This window comes from Pan paniscus, chromosome 7 (assembly GCF_029289425.2).
Source record: "Pan paniscus chromosome 7, NHGRI_mPanPan1-v2.0_pri, whole genome shotgun sequence".
Classification (NCBI taxonomy): Eukaryota; Metazoa; Chordata; class Mammalia; order Primates; family Hominidae; genus Pan; species Pan paniscus.
This window is the reverse complement of record NC_073256.2, coordinates 85,832,236-85,852,984: the sequence shown is the minus strand read 5'-3', so window position 1 is coordinate 85,852,984 and position 20,749 is coordinate 85,832,236. Positions and strand designations below refer to the sequence as shown.

Genomic DNA, 20,749 nt, shown 5'->3' with positions numbered 1-20,749 from the left:
TTGAGATAGCAGTAGCCAGCCTGGAATCCAAAAATCTGTGGCTGATTCAGAGGTAAAAGTAGAGGTTAATAATTGTACCATGGTATTTACAGAAGATCTTGTTTTTAAAGGCCCAAAATGCTGACCACTCTACCACTGATCCTCAGTAGTTCACACAAGTAAAAAATATGGCAAGACCTTGACTCTTATTTCATATAAGGAGAAAGTGCAGTATGGAAAGTGTAAATGACTTAAGCATGAAATCACTGACAGGTCTGTGAATGTCTGTTAGAACAAGATTGTGAGAATGGTGAAAGATTGAAGAGTTTGATTAGATCTATTTAATTCTGTTAGTAGACCACAATTTTTGTGAAAATTTTAAGAACTATTACAGAGCTTCCGTGTTTTATTCTTTAAAACGATTAATAAAAATGTAAAGTGGTACATGAGAAAATTTAAAGCCCTTTGCATTTTAAGAAGGTTGTGTGCTTGTAGTAATAACTTACACTTCTGTTGTTGAATTGGTGGCAGTTAAATGCTTATTTGGATACATTAAGCAGACATAAAGAAATGCAGACTTTTAGCCTGGCATGTTGGCTTGTGCCTATAATCCCAGCTATTCAGGAGGCTGAAGTGGGAAGATGGCTTGAAGCCAGGAATTCAAGACCAGTCTGGGCAACATAGTAAGACTCTGTCTCTGAAAAAAAAAAAAAAAAAAAGTTTAAATTAGCTAGGCATGGTGGCAGGTGCTTATAATTCCAGCTACTTGGGAAATTGAGGCTGGAGGATCTATTGAGCCCAAGAGTTTGAGGCTGCAGTGAGCTAAGATTGTACTACTGCCCTCCAGCCTGGGTAACAGAGCAAGACCCTATCTCTTAAAATATATGCGTGTGTTTATAGAGAGATATCTATGCTTTTATTTCTTCAATGGAGAAATGTAGGGTTGATGTTTTATTTCCTGCAAAAATGGGCCACTAATGACTCCTAATTTGCTTGCTGAAGAAAAGCGTACAAAGTAAGGGCTACTGAGATAGTCTAGTGTAATACGATCTTAGTCCAATCTGCTCAGCAATGAATTGATGCATTTTTATTTGATGTATTTTTAACAATCCAGATTGTTTTGAAACTTCTGCATGATTTTAAACCATTTGAATCCCATGGTTAATTTGGAAGCCCCAAGGCACAACTGCAGTGTGTCTTCCTACAAAAATCATTATTCTATTAGCATTTGCACATTTACTTTCTAATGTGTAAAGAAATGTACAAATGCAAATGAATAGTCCATTTGGTCAGAGTAAATTCACAAAGTCCAGCACTAGTTTGGGTATTTACACTTGCTCTTGATAATTAATAACTTGCCTAAGTAGCAAAGATGTCAGGAATTTCTCAGATGACTTCAAAGTCCCAAATGTGAGTCATTGGTCTAATTTGAATAAGCCAAGAAAGCATGCTGGTTATGGCACAAAAATGGCTCTATTATTATTAAGTCAATTGAATTTGATTTCTGTACAGCATGCAGATAAAGGTTAATTTTGAAGGCAGCTAGTATTTCATGAGTATTTTCATGTTCCTCTAGACTCCGCAAAATACGTACATGGGAGAGCTTGTGTAGGATGAGGCCATTGTTCTGCAGTTCCTTTTCCCCGTTTTTACACCCCTAAAAACAGAGGAAGGGCGGCGGCCACTTGTTTTCCAGTGCACTCTTGGACATTCTGCTCTGCGTAGCCACTGTCCTGTCTTCTTGTCCTTAGGTTAATGATCCTGCTCTGAGGGGAGGCAACCTGTTCCCAAACCAGCTGCCTGGAATGGATATGATTAAGCAGGAGGGAGACACAACACGGGTAAGAAAGAACAGTGAAATATATGAATATGGAAGTAAAGCAAACATGAATATTTGATAGACCAAAACTGGCATAGATATATTGTCAACCAGTAGATTAAAGATAGTTGTAAAATATCTTCTAGTTTCATCTGGCATACGGTGCTTTTGTGTGAATGATTATTTCTTTAAGCTCATTTTAACTCAGCTAATGGTACCATATGAATTAAGAACACTAAATTTTTTTTTATTTATTTATCTTTTTTTTCTGTAGTCTTCGTAGCCAACAAAAGAACAGTAATTTTGCCCTGGAATGATACTATGATAGCAAAGCAAGAAATAATGTGGCAAATAATTAGTTGTGTTAGGGCAAACTTTTATTTTTGCTATTTCTGAATTATAAGGCTAGATTTTTAGGAGGATTAAGAGGAATTAACTTACATTGTTCACTCCCTTAATTAAGTCTTCTTAAGGGTTTTCTATATTTCGTTGTGTTTAGGAACAATCTAGTACATTATTTATATTATTGTATTATTTGCCTATTACACCTTAAACACTTCTCTTTTTGTTTTTTTTTTTTTTTGAGACAGTGTCTTGCTTTGTTGCCCAGGCTGGAATGCAGTGGCACAGTCTTGGCTCACTGCAACCTCCACCTCCCGTGTTCAGGCAACTCTCCTGCCTCAGCCTCTTGAGTAGCTGGGATTACAGGCACATGCCACCATGCCTGGCTAATTTTTGTATTTTTAGTAGAGACGGGGTTTCACCATGTTGGCCAGGCTGGTCTCGAACTCCTGACCTCAGGTGATCCACCCACCTCAGCCTCCCAAAGTGCTGGGATTATAGGCGTGAACCACCACACCTGGCCTATTAAACACTTGTTCTAAAGAGAATGATATTACCATGTTCAGCCAATGAAACTGTAGAATAATTAGTACTTAGACGTAATTGAAATGTGTACCTAGCAGCAGATCTCTTGCAGGAAGAAGTCTGAGCAGTTTGGCACATAGATAAATGGGCCTATGTGGCCCTTTAAGGTAAGAGATATTACCCTTCACAGTAGGTAGCTCTTTTTTAAAAAATCCTATCCCATACAACCTGTTAAGTGGAAGAAAATATTTGCAAACCATTTATCCAACAAGGGACTAATATCTATAATATACAGAGAACTCAACAGGAATAAAACAGATAATCCCATTAAAAAGTGGGCAAAGTTTGTGACCAGCCTGGCCAACATAGTGAAACCCCATCTTGACTAAAAATACAAAAATTAGCCAGGTGTGGTGGCACGTGCCTGTAGTCCCAACTACTTGGGAGGCTGAGGCGGGAGAATCACTTATACTTGGGAGGTGGAGGTTGCAGTGAGTGGAGACCATGCCATTGCACTCCAGCCTGGGTGACAGAGTGAGACTCCATCTCAAAAAAAAAAAAAAAAAGTGGACAAAGGACATGAATAATTTCTCAAAAGAAAATGTACAGGTGGCCAGCAGTTATATTAAAAATGCTCAGCATCAGTAATCATCAGAGAAATACAAATAAAAACCATAAGGAGATACCATCTTACCCCAGTCAGAATGGCTATTATTAAAAACACAAAAAATAACAGATGTTGGCAAGATAGAGTAAAAAAGGGAACTCTCATACACTGTTGGAATGTAAACTAGTAGAGCCAGTATGGAGATTTCTCAAAAAACTAAAAACAGAATTATCATTTGATCCAGGAGTCACATTGCTGGGTTTCTACCCAAAGGAAGAAAGGTCAGTATATCAAAGGGATACCTGCCCTCTTGTGGTTATTGCAGCACTATTCACAATAGCAAAGATACAGAATCAACCTGTGTGTCCATCAGTAGATAAAATGGATAAAGAAAATGTGGTACATATACACAGTAGAATACTATTTAGCCATTAAAAAAATGAAACCATGTCATTTGTGGCAACATAGATGGAACTGGAGGTCATTATCTTAACTGAGATAAGGCAGGCACAAAAAGACAAATATCTATTGCATGTTCTTACATATGAGAGCTAGAAAATTTGTTCACATGGAAGTAGAGAGTGGAAAAATAGATAACAGAGACTGAGAAGGGTGACTGAGGGCAGGAGAGGAGGAAGAGAAGTGGGTGAGAGGTTACAGACATACAGTTAGAAGGAATAAATGTAATGTTAGCAGAGTAGCATGACTATAGTTAAAAATGTATTGCATCTGGGTAATGGACACCCTAAAACCCTGTCTTGATCCCTCACTATGCATTATGTAATGAAATTTCATATGTACCCCCATAAATTTGTACAAATAAAAATAAAATAAAAAATCCTCTCCTGGCCAGGTGCAGTGGCTCAAGCCTGTAATCCCAACACTTTCGGAGGCTGAGGCGGATGGATCACCTGAGGTCAAGAGTTTGAGACTAGCCTGGCTAACATGGTGAAACCTCACCTCTACTAAAAATACAAAATTAGCCGAGTGTAGAAGCACATGCCTGTAGTCCCAGCGATTCGGGAGGCTGAGATAGGAGAATTGCTTGAACCTGGGAGGCGGAAGTTGTAGTGAGCCGAGATCATGCCGTTGCACTCCAGCATGGGCGACAAGAGCAAAACTCTGTCTCAAAAAAAAAAAAAAAAAAATCCTCCCCCAGTAGAGACAGTACAGGGTTGTTGTTCAGTTTCCTCCCAAAAAAAAGTGGGTATTTGATGATTTGGTTAATACTAGCATTCAAGTTGAGAAAGTAATAGCATAAGTTTGCTCCAGATTTTAACTTACTGTGTGCATATTCTCCATGCGGTTTCTCTTGTTTTTAAGAATCACAGTCCCGAGTGGCAGAGGTGCTGGCTGTTGGTGGGAGTCCTGTAGATGTTGTCTGTATATACCTAGAGGGGCTGGTGTCTTTCCTGGTGCCAATCCTGTTCTCTCCTCCACTGAGTACAGGAAATGAGTGGCCACACAACTCAGTCGTGGCTTATGTGCAGAAGTTGAAATCAGGAATGCACTTCCCAGAAGAACAGTGATGTTACTGATAATTGGGCTCCCACAGAGGGGCCATTTTAACCCAAAAGTGCCAGGGAGCTCAACCTCTGAGCACATCATATCTCTATGGGAGAAAAATGGATTTGGGAGGCCAGGCTTACGTCTCCCTCCCTGAATTCACCACAGTGAGATTAGACCTCCCTGCCTCACCCTTCGTCATGCGGCTGCATGCCAGCCGCCTAGGCCAGGGCTCCAGCAGAGCAGGTGCCCCGAGAAAGCCACTCCGTAGGGTAAGGCCCTCAAATATTGCATGGGCCCCGTCTGCCACCCCTGTCTCCCAAGAACCCCAGGAATTGACCTGCCCTGCCTTGTGCTCTTTCTTCAGCTGCCATGTAACCTCCAAGAAGAGACTCACCTGCTATAAAAGCAGAACACTGAGATGGTCCCACATTCTGCCTTTTAAAAATTTACAGAAACAACCAACATGTACTGAGCATTTACTGCAAGCCTATTCTCTATTAAAAGTTTTGTTTAGATTCCCTCATTTAAACCACACCACAACTGTCTGGTAGAGCTACTGTTTTGAGAGTTTAATGACTCGATCAAGGTCTTACAACACTGGGAAGTAAATCCAGGCCGGCTGACCCCAAATATGCATTCTTAACCCCTGCACCCTCCTGCCACTTCCCTAAAGGGAACACTGAGGGCTTGTGAGATTTTTCTAAGGGGTTTTATGCAGGTAACATTGGAGAAGGCCAACAACGGATAATTTTCTTCTTTGGTGCCACTCCCTTCTCTATTTAGATCTTGAAAGGGACAAGAAATATATTCATAAACAATGTGGACAGACAGTAAATATTCAGCTACATTTTTGGAAGCATCCTCAGCCTCAGGCATTGGGATTCTTCATCTCAGGAGGGAGGAACCTCCCAGAGCAAGGGAAGGGAATGAACCTTTTGGCCTCGAATTTACCAGGGATAGTGCCAGGCCCTTCGTAGATATTTAAGGTTCCCCACCATTTCAGATGAGACTGAATCTCAGAGGATGAGATAATTTATGCAGGGCTACCAGCTAGCCTGAAGACTTAGAGAACTGGTGACCCAGACCAATCAAGGTAGAAAGTGCCCAGCTGGGGGTTTAGGGGTAGGCCTGCAACCAGCCCTGTGGTGCAGGCCACACGGCAGGCTGGCAGGACCAGGGGTTCACCTTCACGTGCATCCTGGTGGCCCATGGGGGCCCTTTAAACCCAAAATGGAAAGAGTAGTGTTAGGATGTAAGACATCAATTTTCAGTAAATATAGGATGTTCTCTCTTCCCAGCAAAGGCGTCTTTCAGGTGAGGCACAGTGGGTGGCACGCTTGTAGTCACAGCTACTCAGGTGGCTTGAGGCCAGGAGTTCTAGGCTGCAATGAGCTATGACTACACCTGTGAACAGCCACTGCACTCCAGCCTGGGCGACACAGCACCTCTCTGTTACCATCTTGCTCAGGCCACTGATAACCTCGTCAACTTTCCCTGTTTTTTTCTAGTCCCCCTCTTGAATCTGCCTCATCCACCTGCACTTTCTTCATGCTGATTGTTAAGGCCAGAGAACAGTCCGTCATAGAGACTCATTTGCTTTAGAGAATAATCTGTATAGGATATCCCTTTTCATTCATCAGAAATAACTGGAAGTTACTTGGATTTGTCACTGTGCTACTTATGTGCACATTGACAGGGGTTCAGTCATCATCCCGTGTTTCCGTAATAAGCTCTGCTGCTGTTATGAATCAAGGAGCTTTTTCCAGAATTTTTTTTTTTTTTTTGAGACGGACTCTGTGTTGACCAGGCTAGAATGCAGTGGCGCGATCTTAGCTCACTGCAGCCTCTGTCTCCCAGGTTCAAGCGCATCTCCTGCCTCCACTTCCCAAGTAGCTGGATTACAGGCCCATGGCACCACACCCAGCTAATTTTTGTATTTTTAGTAGAGACAGGGTCTCACCATGTTGGCCAGGCTGCTCTCAAACTCCTGACCTCAAATGATCCGCCTGCCTCGGCCTCCCGAAGTGCTGGGATTACAGGCGTGAGCCACTGTGCCCTGCTCTTTTCCAGAATTGTTATTGGTAACTTGGTTCTATTTGTTGAACAAGATACTACTGTCATCCTTTTTTTTTTTTTTTAAGACAGAGTCTCGCTTTGTCGCCCAGGCTGGAGTGCAGTGGCGCAATCTCGGCTCACTGCAAGCTCTGCCTCCCAGGTTCATGCCATTCTCCTGCCTCAGCCTCCCGAGTAGCTGGGACTACAGGCACCCGCCACCAGGCCTGGCTAATTTTTTTGTATTTTTAGTAGAGACGGGGTTTCACCGTGTTAGCCAGGATGGTCTCGATCTCCTAACCTCATGATCTGCCTGCCTCGGCCTCCCAAAGTGCTGGGATTACAGGTGTGAGCCACTGCGCCTGGCCCTGTCATCCATTTTTAATTGACTGTTCCATTTATCTTGAATTGGAAATTATAATGGTACCTTGCTTTAAGCAGAGCTAGTATGTACAACCGTTGACTTACCAAAAATATATATTTAGAGAAGGGCAGTTATTTGACCTAACCAGAAGATTCTTCCTTTTATAAGAACTTACAGTATTTCTTTATATTTTAGATATATTTAAATAGATTAAAATTGAGTTTACTGCTCAGCAGCATGGTTCTCTTGTAATTACTTGTATTTACTAGTGTTATGAAAATTGATTACTAATAGGGTCGGCTTTTAGTTGATGATGATGGTGATAGTGGTGATGACATTTACTGAGCACTTATGATGTTCCAAGAACTATTTAAACACTTCATGTGCATCATTTTGTTTAATCCTTACAACCATCCTAGAAGTATTAGGTACATAATGGACCCCACCCCTAAAGTGACACAGCCAGGGTACACCCCAGACAGCATGACTCCAGAGTTGTGTGCGGAGCACAGCATTCTCCTTCATCAAACTGATTCTGGCCGGTGGCTGCTCATTGATGTTAGTCCATGCCAGAGAATACTGCCTTACAAAGTTTCTAAGCCTCAGAAACGCAATAGGTATAAATACTTCTCTGGGAGGCTGAGGCAGGAGAATTGCTTTAACCTGGGAGGCAGAGGTTGCAGTGAGCCGAGATCGTACCATTGAACTCCAGCCTGGGCAACAAGAGCGAAACTCCGTCTCAAAAATAAATAAATAAATAAATAAATAAATACTTCTCAGTAGACTTTTTCTAGACTAACTGGAAAATTGAGGGTTTTTCATATTTTAATCAGCACCATGGAGTGTTTTTATATGAAATCATAAAAGTGACACAAGTTAGGAATACATATCTATTCAGCTTTATATTATAAAGTATGCTAAATGTTCTTCTCTGAGAAGTAAAATCACAGGTATTCTAAGCTCATTTTTTAAGCTTAGGAGAATTGTGCACCTGACCAGGGGCTAATGTAATTCCACCTTTGGCCACTAGAACTCATGATCTGGCAATACTTTCCCCAGAACTCTCTTTTTGGAGTGCTAAGGTAAAATAGATTATTTGGAGCTGGCTTCCTCTCTAATCTTACTTAAATTAGATAATTTCTAATGGCCCTGATGGGCTAGAATTCTGTGTCTAAATATCTAAATCCCAGAAGCAATTGTTCCCAAAGCAGACAGTATTTCCACTAACCAAACTCAGATCATGTTGTTATTTGTAATAATTTGATTTGTAGCAAGGTACAATTATAATCTCCAGTGTGGTCAGCCTTGCCTAGTCGGGCAATTTTTGTGATAGCAGTGACCAAGAATGTCTTGTTGTGGATATATCCCAGCACCTAGCATGTAATAGATGCTGAATTAATATTTGCTAAGTGAATGAAAACTTTTGGAAGGAAGATAGTCGGTAGCCAAAGAAAATCATTGACAGATATATTTGCACCAACCAAAGAAACAACGCCACATAATTTGCTCACTATAACCTTTGGTATTCAGTCATTCACATCATCAGCACATAGCAGCCAAAAACCAGCAAGAACACCCCAAGAGGCCGGGTGCAGTGCCTCACACCTGTAATCCCAGCATTTTGAGAGGCCAAGGCGGGCAGATCACTTGAGGTCAGGAGTTTGAGACCAACCTGGCCAACATGGTGAAACCCCATCTCTACTAAAAATACAAAAATTAGACACAAAGTGGGCACCTGTAGTCCCAGCTCTTGGGAGGCCAAAGCTGGAGAATCACTTGAACCTGAAGGTGGAAGTTGCAGTGAGCTGAGATTGCGCCACTGCACTCCAGCCTGGGCAACAGAGCAAGACTGCGTCTCAAAAAAAAAAAAAAAAAAAAAGAACACCCCAGGAGTCAAAACCCATCATGATCTAGCTTGCTGAAGCCAGGGAGAACACACCCAGAGAACCTTGGGAGTATCTGATTAGGGAAAATCAGGAGGGCCATTTTATAGAAGAAGTGTTTGTACTGGATGAATTTGAGGAAGAATTAGGAAGCAGTGGCCCCTTCTGGATTGGATGCTGCCAAAAAGCAGCTGGGTGAATTGTTCAGTCATCTTTATTGAAGGTGGGAGAAATGAAATTGAGCTAGGATGTTGTTGGTTGGAGAGCGGTCATTAAGGAGAGATTCATCATCCATTTGCAGACGATGGCCTGCGAGAAATAGCATGTAGGATTCGCTGGGCTCCTCCTTGGCTCCTGGAAGCGTTGTGTGGAGGGAGGAATGGCGCCCTCTGCCTGTTCACCTCCACATCGAATGTACTCATCCAGATGCGGCCTCTGTGATTTGCTTTATTGAAAACAGTCAGGAATTTTGATGTTTTTGTGGTGGGCTTTATGATGGTTTTTTCAAAACCTCAAAGATATTTCACAACTTTTTATCTGTTTTCCTACAGAAATATTGCTGACACTGCTGAAGCCAGTTGCTTCTTCAGCTGACCGGGCTCACTTGCTCAAAACACTTCCAGTCTGGAGAGCTGTGTCTATTTGTTTCAACCCAACTGACCTGCCAGCCGGTTCTGCTAGAGCAGACAGGCCTGGCCCTGGTTCCCAGGGTGGCGTCCACTCGGCTGTGGCAGGAGGAGCTGCCTCTTCTCTTGACAGTCTGAAGCTCGCATCCAGACAGTCGCTCAGTCTGTTCACTGCATTCACCTTAGTGCAACTTAGATCTCTCCTGCAAAAGTAAATGTTGACAGGCAAATTTCATACCCATGTCAGATTGAATGTATTTAAATGTATGTATTTAAGGAGAACCATGCTCTTGTTCTGTTCCTGTTCGGTTCCAGACACTGGTTTCTTGCTTTGTTTTCCCTGGCTAACAGTCTAGTGCAAAAGATTAAGATTTTATCTGGGGGAAAGAAAAGAATTTTTTAAAAAATTAAACTAAAGATGTTTTAAGCTAAAGCCTGAATTTGGGATGGAAGCAGGACAGACACCGTGGACAGCGCTGTATTTACAGACACACCCAGTGCGTGAAGACCAACAAAGTCACAGTCGTATCTCTAGAAAGCTCTAAAGACCATGTTGGAAAGAGTCTCCAGTTACTGAACAGATGAAAAGGAGCCTGTGAGAGGGCTGTTAACATTAGCAAATATTTTTTCCTTGTTTTTTCTTTGTTAAAACCAAACTGGTTCACCTGAATCATGAATTGAGAAGAAATAATTTTCATTTCTAAATTAAGTCCCTTTTAGTTTGATCAGACAGCTTGAATCAGCATCTCTTCTTCCCTGTCAGCCTGACTCTTCCCTTCCCCTCTCTCATTCCCCATACTCCCTACTTTCATTCCTTTTTTAAAAAATAATATAAGCTACAGAAACCAGGTAAGCCCTTTATTTCCTTAAATGTTTTGCCAGCCACTTACCAATTGCTAAGTATTGAATTTCAGAAAAAAAAAATGCATTTACTGGCAAGGAGAGGAGCAAAGTTAAGGCTTGATACCAATCGAGCTAAGGATACCTGCTTTGGAAGCATGTTTATTCTGTTCCCCAGCAACTCTGGCCTCCAAAATGGGAGAAAACGCCAGTGTGTTTAAATTGATAGCAGATATCACGACAGATTTAACCTCTGCCATGTGTTTTTTATTTTGTTTTTTAGCAGTGCTGACTAAGCCGAAGTTTTGTAAGGTACATAAAATCCAATTTATATGTAAACAAGCAATAATTTAAGTTGAGAACTTATGTGTTTTAATTGTATAATTTTTGTGAGGTATACATATTGTGGAATTGACTCAAAAATGAGGTACTTCAGTATTAAATTAGATATCTTCATAGCAATGTCTCCTAAAGGTGTTTTGTAAAGGATATCAATGCCTTGATTAGACCTAATTTGTAGACTTAAGACTTTTTATTTTCTAAACCTTGTGATTCTGCTTATAAGTCATTTATCTAATCTATATGATATGCAGCCGCTGTAGGAACCAATTCTTGATTTTTATATGTTTATATTCTTTCTTAATGAACCTTAGAAAGACTACATGTTACTAAGCAGGCCACTTTTATGGTTGTTTTTCTTGCCCACTCTGGTAGGGGAAAAATCTTTTATTAATAGGTGTCAGTTTCAGACAACTGCAATACCAAGAAACTGATGACCTTTTTTGAGCTATTTCTCCTTAACCCCTAATACCTTTCTTACCTAAATTTCAGAATGATATCTTTTTGATGTCTAAAAAGCAAAGCATTTTATAATATCTCATTAGCCAGGCTTTTTAGGAACAGAGAAGTTTTTCCTTGAAATTTGATTGTTTGTTTATTTGTGGCAGGGTGAAAAATGTACAAACTACCCCTATTTATACTTATATCTCTCTCTATATGTACACATTATGGAAATATAGAAAGAGATATAGCCCAAAGATAGATGGTAAGTAGACAGTCTGAAAATGTTGCTCCATACTAAAGAACCTTTCTGGAAATTTGCATTTCGCTACTTTTTTCCACTTGAGAGGGGTCTCAATACAGGGAGGTGGCCAAGGAACAACACTTCTCAGTGGCCACCAGTTCATATATCCCCTCAAAAGGCTCTACTTTTCTCCACCAAACCATTGGGTTGCCCAACTGTGATGGAAAAAACAAGCAGATGTTGGCCCAGAACTCCAGGACCTCCCCGTGGGCTGAGGCACACACACAATTCAGTGTGACCAGTTTTAATGTTCAGAAATATGTGAATTAGAATGACTTTTAACTTCACACAGCACAAAAGAGAAATGGAGTTTAAACTGGATTTGTTTTGTTTTGAGTTTCAAGTCCCTTTTCACTACAACACTGTCCAAAACTATCTACCTATCTCTTCTTTTTTATCCATCTGCCCGCTGTATTTTAATGTCAATCCTAATTCAGACAAATCCGCAACTTCATGATACTGGTAATTTATAATAATTTGTGATCATTGCTGTTTTGAAGGAAAAGAGATGATAAATTCTCTTATGGTTTCAATCAGGTAATGGATTTTGTTTTACATCTAGTTAGGAGAAGAAAAGTAAGTGAAGGAATCCTCTGATCATATTGATCACTATAGAAGCAAAAGCCAAATCAGTTCCCTTCATTATCAGTATTTCTCATGCTGTACACAATAAATTTGTTAGACTGAGTACTTGGTTTTTGTTTAATAGAACAAATAATCAGTGTTTCACTTATATTACTAAATGTGAAAAACATAATGTGAAAAGTATACATACATTAACTTGGTTGTAAAACTCATTTTAAGTGTTCATGTAATGTGGTAAGTTTAAAAAGTGAAGTGAGCTGTTTTACTACAATGAATTCGTTTGACTCAAAGATTAAAATGCCCCTCCCCCTATGTGTATCTCTTATGGCCTGTAATAATTGAAAGCAATGTTTTTGCAGTTTATATAATGCAATTTTTAATCTGTGTTCAAAAATGGAGTTCATATGGGCTTAACACATGAAATGGGTGGCACAGATCCACTTGCAGAACCCAAAGATACACAATCCATTTTGAAATGCAACTTAAGCCATTAATTGTTGGTGTGAATTTAAAATTTTCTAGTGTTTGTATGGTAGTATGCTGCCTAAGAGCAAAGCATTCTCTGCACAAAAGAAAATTACTGTAGTGGCTTCGATTTTAATTAGAATTTTCTCCCTGGTGTTTCTTTATAGACTAAAACAAAATCTTTTAAGTTTCTTACTACAGGTAAAAGCTATGTGCAAGAACCTCAAAATGCTAAAATCTAGCATAATGCCTTAGATCTGTTTTTAAGTCTTGTATATTCCTACATAGCTGTCCGATGTATTATATTTGTATAGTGAATTGTGTACAATTTTTGAATAAGTGCATCATCACTTAACCTTTATGTTGTTTGAATAGTGATGATGATACATTTCTTCAAACATTTAACTGTCATTTTTTTCCTTTGTCATTTGTGAGTTTTATTTGTACAGTTCCTCATGAAGTTGCATCTGAGATGTGTGTATATGAAAAGATTATACAAGGGTAAAATTAAGCAATATATTAACTATGGTTCTTCAGGAGAAAGCTTACAGTGTTTCAGGTTGTGATTTATTTTCAAAATGGAGTTGACTCTGAACATCACTTTGTTCACCTGCATTGATGTTTGTATTTCTAGTGTGAGCAGTTTATGCAAAGGTAGATATATTCAGAGAAATTTTAAATACATTTATGCAAGTTAATATTGCTTTGCTGATGCTATTTGCTTATTTGATGTTAAATAATGCTATTGTAAATAAAGAATTCTGTTGTTATTGCATCATTTAATAAATTTTAATGCCTTCGGGTTTTACATGGCTTTAGAGATTTTAATGTGTTTATATTGTATCTTCTTTCATAATTGCATTTAAAAAGACCTTGTAATTTAATAATTTATATTTATATGGTAGTTGACACTGTTGACAGCACCTTAACATTTAATTCTTCCAATAACCCATTTTATAAATTTTTACATTTGAAATAAAGGATTATCTAATAACTTAATGGCAAATACAAGCCACATCTAGTTCCATTCAGTCCTAGATGACTCATCACCATACTGTTCCACCTTCCACTCCCAAATCTCCAGACACATTTATAAGAATAATGTGGACTTCTGACTGGCTTAGGAAGGTCGTATCATGCATTAGAATATCCATAATGGTTTAATAGTTGATAAGCAGTAGAAGTACAGTACCTGAAACCTAGATCATAAACTATGTGAAATATTAGGAAATACAACCTGGAATTGTATTTTTAAAAGATCCCCCAAAAAATGATTAGAAAACTATATCAATGCTATTAACTATTTTAACAGATTAAAGGAAGAAATAAACATGATTAACAATGAGTGCCATTTGATAAATTTGTGTAGGACAAACGTTAGCTCTCATTCATTTTTAAAAAATAAAGCTAGGAAAAGTAAATGTCATAAATATATTTAAAGTTATCTGATGGCATTCCCAATGAAACATCTTAATGGTGAACTAAAAGTATTAATTAAAGTCAACAAAACAAGGAGCCCCACTACCAAGACTAAGAAATAAAGTACTAATACGAGAATAGACAGAAAACATTTTTGACGATTATGGGAAAACCCGAAAGGTTTTTGGGTTTTTGGTTTTGCCCTGCTTTTGGAATGAATAGAAAAGCTCTGTAAGATGGCTAGACTATACAAAAATCAATATAATCTATCCACACTAATTTTGAAATTGTATCTTTAAAAGATGCCCATTCACAATAACAAAATAATACAATGCTTATTAAGTGGAATTACATCTAACAGGAAGTGTCACAGAGCTTTGTGAAGAAAACTAAAGGTTAATCAAAAGATGTAGATTTTAAAAAATGGAGACATGCTATCAACCCAGAAAGACCCAAATATAAGACCATTCATTCTTTCCCGAAATTCATGACAATCCCTATCAAGAAAAAGAAGTAAGATGCATTTGGAAGAAAAAATGTGTGATGATAATGAGAAATTTGGAAGATGTGGGACTTCTAACAAAACATTTTATAATCTATTGATTTGTGGTATAAAATACTTAACACAGGTAGGAATAAATACTCTTTATTTATTCCTTTACTTAACACAGATAGGAATAAATACTCTTTGAAAAAGAGCCCAGAGACAGATTGCTGTGTAAATATAAAATCAATATATGACAGATTTCATTTCTAATTCACAGAATCATTGTTCTAAAAAAAAATGGTGTTGAGACAGTTGGTCACATTTGAGTGAAATACCAAGCTTAACTCCCTACCCCACGATATTAACAAATGCCAAATGGATCAAGGGTTAAACATAAATGTAAAATTGCTAGAAGGTTATGTTTGCATTATCAGAAAAGTGGAAACATCTTTTGAAAAACAAGTTATTAAGAAATGGATAAGTAAATATACATATATTTGTGTGTGTATAAGTATATATTAGATTTATTATATATAAGATTTATATATTAGATTTATTTATATATTATATATGTGTATACATATAAACCTAATATGTAATATATATTCTACCAAAAATATTCTAATATTCTACATATACATAAATCATATATACTGTAGACTCACCAAATATAATGTATAACAGTAATATTAAAATACAAAGTTAAAAATGAAAAAAGGAAAATGAGCAAAAAAGATGAAATACTGAAAGTGAAAAATGGCTAATATTAGGTGTTGAACATCATAATAAGTTGCAAACAAAAATAGTAAGGAGATGCTATTTTTCATTTATTGATTTGGCAAAAAAGAGGTTAGTAATAGCCACAAATAACTTCCATGGACTATGGTGGAAATGAACATTCTTTGGCACTTGGAATAAATGTGTAAGTTTGGTAAGATAGGTATTTCTTTGTATTTTGGGTAGAACTCATGACTGAAGCCATATGGCTAGAGTTGTCTGGCCTCCAGTTTAATTCTTCAGAATGTCTCCTCTTACTTTTTAAACCTGTCTATTCCACCTACTGCATATTTGAACCAATTTTTTTTCCTAGCTTGTGTTTACTTTGGGTTTATTTTGGTAGGTTTTTTTCTAACTTCTTGAGAATGTATAAATTTTTCACCTTTTTTTTTTCTTACTGTATAAATTTCAAGGCTATACGTCCTCTTTACAGCTTTTAGCAGCATCCTACACATTTTGTCTACTAATGCTAACAAAGTCTCCGATTATGGTTTGGAATTTTTCTCACTTCTGTTGATTTTTGCTACTTCACTCAGAAGCTATGTTATTAGGAGCATATACGTTTCTCAAGACAAACTGGCTCTTTTACTATTACATAATGCCCCACACTATCTCTGGTAAGCTTCCTTGCCTTGTTTTCTTTGTCCGAAATGCACATAGACATGCTAAAGCTGGATTCATTTTGCAGGTTGTATCTTTATTCATCCTTTAACTTCCAACCTTGTAGACAGAATATAAGTGGTTCCTTACTAATTTTTAATCTGGTTTGTTATCAGTTACTGAGGTCTCTTTCTCCCTTTAAGTATATTATCTCTGCTTTTGTATTTTGAAACACTATTTGGCACATAGACAGTACCAATATAACAGTTATATGCCCTTCTGATGCATTGACCCTTTCATCATTTGGTCAGAGATCAGAAAGTGAGGGAGCCTGATACGGAAGAAACTGGGAGGTGTGTTCCAGGTAGAACAAACAGCAGGTACAAAGGTCAGGAGACAAAACCAACTTGTGATGTCTGAAGGACGGTGAGGCCAGTGTGTGGTTAGAAAGACACTTGAGGGGCAACATCAGGAGGCGAGGGCCAAAACGCAGCCTGGGGCCAGATCATCCAAGGTCTCAAGGACCAAAGCAAGGAACTTGGTTCTTATTCTAAGTATGGAAGCCAGTGGAGAGTTTCTGTTTGTTTTCGTTTTTGTTTTTTTTGTTTTGAGACGGAGTTTCGCTCTTGTTGCCCAGGCTGGAGTGCAATGGCGCAATCTGGGCTCATTGCAACCTCCACCTCCCAGGTTCAAGCAATTTTCCTGCCTCAGACACCTGAGTAGCTGGGATTAGAAGCATGTGCCACCACGCCCCGCTAATTTTGTATTTTTGGTAGAGATGGGGTTTCTCCATGTTGGTCAGGCTGGTCTCGAACTCCTGACCTCAGATAATCCACCCCCCCCCCCCGGCCCTTGGCTTCCCAAAGTGCTGGGACTACAGGCATGAGCCACCACACCTGGCCTGGAGAGTTTTTAAAAGGGAGTAATAGGACCTAACTTTTGTTTTCAAAAGGCCAGCAACTATGTGGAGAAATGTCTCAATTTAAAAAATAAGTTAATTATGGCTTGGCGCGGCGTCTCACACCTGTAATCCCAGCACTTTGGGGGGCCGAAGCAAGCGGATCGCCTGAGGTCAGGAGTTCGAGACCAGCCTGGCCAACATGGTGAAACCCTGTCTCTACAAAAAAAAAAAAAATACAAAAAATCAGCCGGGTGTGGTGGCACGTGCCTGTAATCCCAGCTACTCGGGAGGCTGAGGCAGGAGAATCGCTTGAACCCAGGACGCAGAGGTTGCAGTGAGCTGAGATTATGCCACTGCATTCTAGCCTGGGCAACAGGAGCAAAACTCAGTCTCAACAACAACAACAAAAAGTTAAAATAAATTTTAAAAATGAAATACCACACGGGGCCAAATTTTTTTTTAAAGAGTCCAGGGAAATCAGTTAATAGCTTATTAAAGAGGTCAGTTAGAATGGAGGATTGAACCCATGACTACCTCATCTCCCTCCCATATCCCACTAACACAAATGCCTTTTTTTTTTTTTTTTTTTTTTTTTTGAGACAGAGTCTCACTCTGTGGCCCAGGCTGGAGTGCAGTGGTGTGATCTCGGCTCACTGCAACCTCTGTCTCTCAGGTTCATGCGATTTTTCCTGCCTCAGCCTCCCAAGTAGCTAGGACTACAAGTGTGCACCACAACAGCCAGCTAATTTTTGTATCTGTAGTAGAGATGGGGTTTTACCGTGTTGGCCAGGCTGGTCTCGAACTCTTGACCTCAAGTGATCTGCCCACCTCAGCCTCCCAAAGTGCTGGGATTATAGACATGAGCCACTGCACCCAGCCAAATGCCTTTTTTTTTTTTTCACACACAGGATCTCTGTCACCCAGGCTGGAGTGCAGTGGCATAACCATAGCTCACTACATCCACGAACTCCTGGGCTCAAATGATCCTTCCACCTCAGTCTCCTGAGTAGCTAGGACTACAGGCGTAGTCCTAGCCCAGCTAATTTTTTACGTTTTGTAGAGACGGAAAGGTTTCACTATGTTGCCCAGGCTGGTCTTAAACTCCCAGCCTCAAGTGATCCACCCGCCTCGGCCTCACAAAGTGCTGGGATTATAAGCATGAGCCACCGCGCCTGGCCCAAATGCCTTTTTATAAAGGCATAAACCCACAAGGACAAGGATAATAGGAGATGAAACAACAGCAACAAAATGTAAGTTGAAAGCTGATAAAAGGGTGGTGACTCATTTTGTAGCCCCTGGAAAGCTGAATGGCAAGCAGTGAGTAACGTCAAGAAGCAAGCGAAGTTTCCCACAGATGTCTCCCGGCTCAGGAGCCAGCCAGCACCTCTGGATGCGTGATTAAGAAGCCAAATCATCTGGGCGCGGTGGCTCACGCCTGTAATCCCAACACTTCTGGAGGCCGAGGCGGGCGGATCACCTGAGGTCAGGAATTTGAGACCAGCCTGGCCAACATGGTGAAACTCCGTCTCTACGCAGGGCATAGTGGCGCGCGCCCGTAGTCCCAGCTGCTCCGGAGGCTGAGGCAGGAGAATCGCTTAAACCGGGGAGGCGGAAGTTGCAGTGAGCCGAGATGACGCCACTGCACTCCAGCCTGGGTGTCGGAGTGAGACTCTGTCTCTAAATAAATAAATAAATAAATAAATAAATAAATAAAATGTGGCAGGGATACCAAGGCGGACCCAACAGGAGACAGGACTGCTGTAAGGAGCAACCTTGACTCAAGCACTCTGTCGGCCTTGCCAAACTTGGATTTGGGACCGCACTTTTAGATCCTTTCACCTAACCTTCCTTCACGGTCTTTCCGCTCTTCTAGCCTCCCCTCGATTCCTCCCTACTTTCAGGCGATTGGCAGGTTAAGGAGCTAATTGTTAAGAGGTTTAGATGCTGAACTAAGGAAGGTCTGTTACGCAAAAGATAGAACCCTTGTAGGAAAAGCCTGGGGCCCTTCAACATGGGTGGAAATATCTGGATGGATACTTCTGAAGCTATTGACTGAAGCTCCCTGAGCCTTCTCGGCTTGTAGAGAAGGCCCATCCTTCCCTACCGGGAGCTATCGGCTTAACAGCTACAATCAAAAAAGATAAGAATGGGCAGTTTGAATCGCGGTGGGACGAAGGAGTCTCGCCATGGGTCTGATTAGCCCTTTCTCCGCCTTGCTTGAGCTTCAGCAGAATTCGAAATGACTGGCGGTAAGGCTGGGAAGGACTCCGGAAAGGCCAAGACAAAGGCGGTTTCCCGCTGCCAGAGAGCCGGCTTGCAGTTCCCAGTTGGGCGTATTCATCTACACCTGAAATCTAGGACGACCAGTCATGGACGTGTGGGCGCGACTGCCGCTGTGTACAGCGCAGCCATCCTGAAGTACCTCACCGCAGAGGTACTTGAACTGGCAGGAAATGCATCCAAAGACTTAAAGGTAAAGCGTAGTACCACTGGTCACTTGCAACTTGCTATCCGTGGAGATGAAGAATTGGATTCTCTCATCAAGGCTACGATTGCTGGTGGTGGTGTCATTCCACACATCCACAAATCTCTGACTGGGAAGAAAGGACAACAGAAGACTGTCTAAAGGCTGCCTGGATTCCTTGATATCTCAGGACTCTAAATACTCTGCCAGCTGTCCAGTGTTGCGGATTCCAGTGGACTGCATCTCTGTAAAAAACACAATTTTGCCTTTTTGAAATTCTATGTGAGCAATCTGGAAGTTTAATTAGCTTTCCAACCAACCAAATTTCTGCATTCCAGTCTTAACCATATTTAAGTATTACTGTGGCTTCAAAGAAGCTATTGATTCTGAAGTAGTGGGTTTTGATTGAGTGGACTGTTTTTAAAAAACTGTTTGGATTTTAATTGTGATGCAGAAGTTAGAGTAACAAACATTTGGTTTTGTACAGACATTATTTCCACTCTGGTGGATAAGCTCAATAAAGGTCATATTACAAACCTAAAAAAAAAAAAAAAAAAAAAAGCAAAGAATGAAGGAGCAGTTGCCTCAATTAAAAGTCATGATTCTTGTTCAGTTTCCAGAACTGAGCCAATTTTCAAATCCAAAATTCACTGATAGGAGGTGGCCAAGACCCTAGGGGTAAGAACCCTGCAATCTCATGGCAAATATATACTGCAAGGATTCCCCCAGTATTTCCCTAAAGGGAGCTATGGTCATTTACTCAGGTGACTATACACTGGGAGACATTTAAAGGATTCTTGGCACAGGGTCTGAGTTGACATTGATACCTGAAAACATGAGCGTTATCCCGAGCCCCTGCTAGAGTGGGGGCCAAGTGATCAATGGAGTACTGGCTGAAGTCCCATTCAGAGTGGGCCCAGTGGTTCCATGGTCCCAGTTGGCTTTTCCCGAGTCCCTGATTATACAACAGGAATTTTATGCTTGGCAGTTGGAATAATCCTCATGTTGGGTTGCTGGCCTGTACTGCCTTGGAGTGGAGTGGGGCGGTGCAGATGAGCACCATTAAAGACCTTCATATAGGATACAGAGTGCTGGCCCTTAGCATTTGCAGGGTGATCCCTGCTTTTGCACCCCGGAGAATGACTGTAGGCTACCACAGATGTAACCAACTTCATTTCTGATTGCACTGCAAGGCTGGATGTGATATTGTCACCGTGGCAGACTAGGCATCAGGTACGTGGTGATGCAGCCAGTGATTTGGCAAGTGCATTCCTTTCCATTGTAATTAGAAAAGAGAACCAGAAATATTTGCTTTCAAACAGGAGAAACAGGAATATTCATTTATAGTTTATTTCAGGACTATATTAAGTTTCCCAACTTCTGTCATGATATAGTCCAAAGAGAACCTGGACCACGCAGAC

General features: G+C 40.3%; 2 protein-coding genes across 18 annotated transcripts in view; both read left to right on the top strand.

The window, feature by feature from the left end:
• Positions 1–13,488, top strand: part of NCOA2 (nuclear receptor coactivator 2) — a 301,642-nt gene extending 288,154 nt beyond the window's left edge. For all 17 annotated transcript variants that reach the window (XM_055116654.2, XM_063606817.1, XM_055116652.2 and 14 more), the window contains 2 exons: positions 1,731–1,820; positions 9,632–13,488. In XM_055116654.2, the coding sequence (XP_054972629.2) occupies positions 1,731–1,820; positions 9,632–9,643 (102 nt within the window). In that variant the 3' untranslated portion in view covers positions 9,644–13,488. The remainder of the gene's footprint in view (positions 1–1,730; positions 1,821–9,631) is intronic.
• Positions 13,489–19,011: 5,523 nt separating this feature from the next.
• On the top strand, positions 19,012–20,460 carry LOC117981575 (histone H2A.Z-like). The gene has a single exon (XM_034967004.3). The coding sequence runs from the start codon at positions 19,104–19,106 to the stop codon at positions 19,488–19,490; it is 387 nt and encodes a 128-aa protein (XP_034822895.1). The 5' UTR covers positions 19,012–19,103; the 3' UTR covers positions 19,491–20,460.
• The last annotated feature ends 289 nt before the right edge of the window (positions 20,461–20,749 follow it).

Bases quoted from the DNA above. Each gene is read 5' to 3' on its own strand.
- LOC117981575 (XM_034967004.3), top strand. From the start codon at position 19,104: ATGACTGGCGGTAAGGCTGGGAAGGACTCCGGAAAGGCCAAGACAAAG.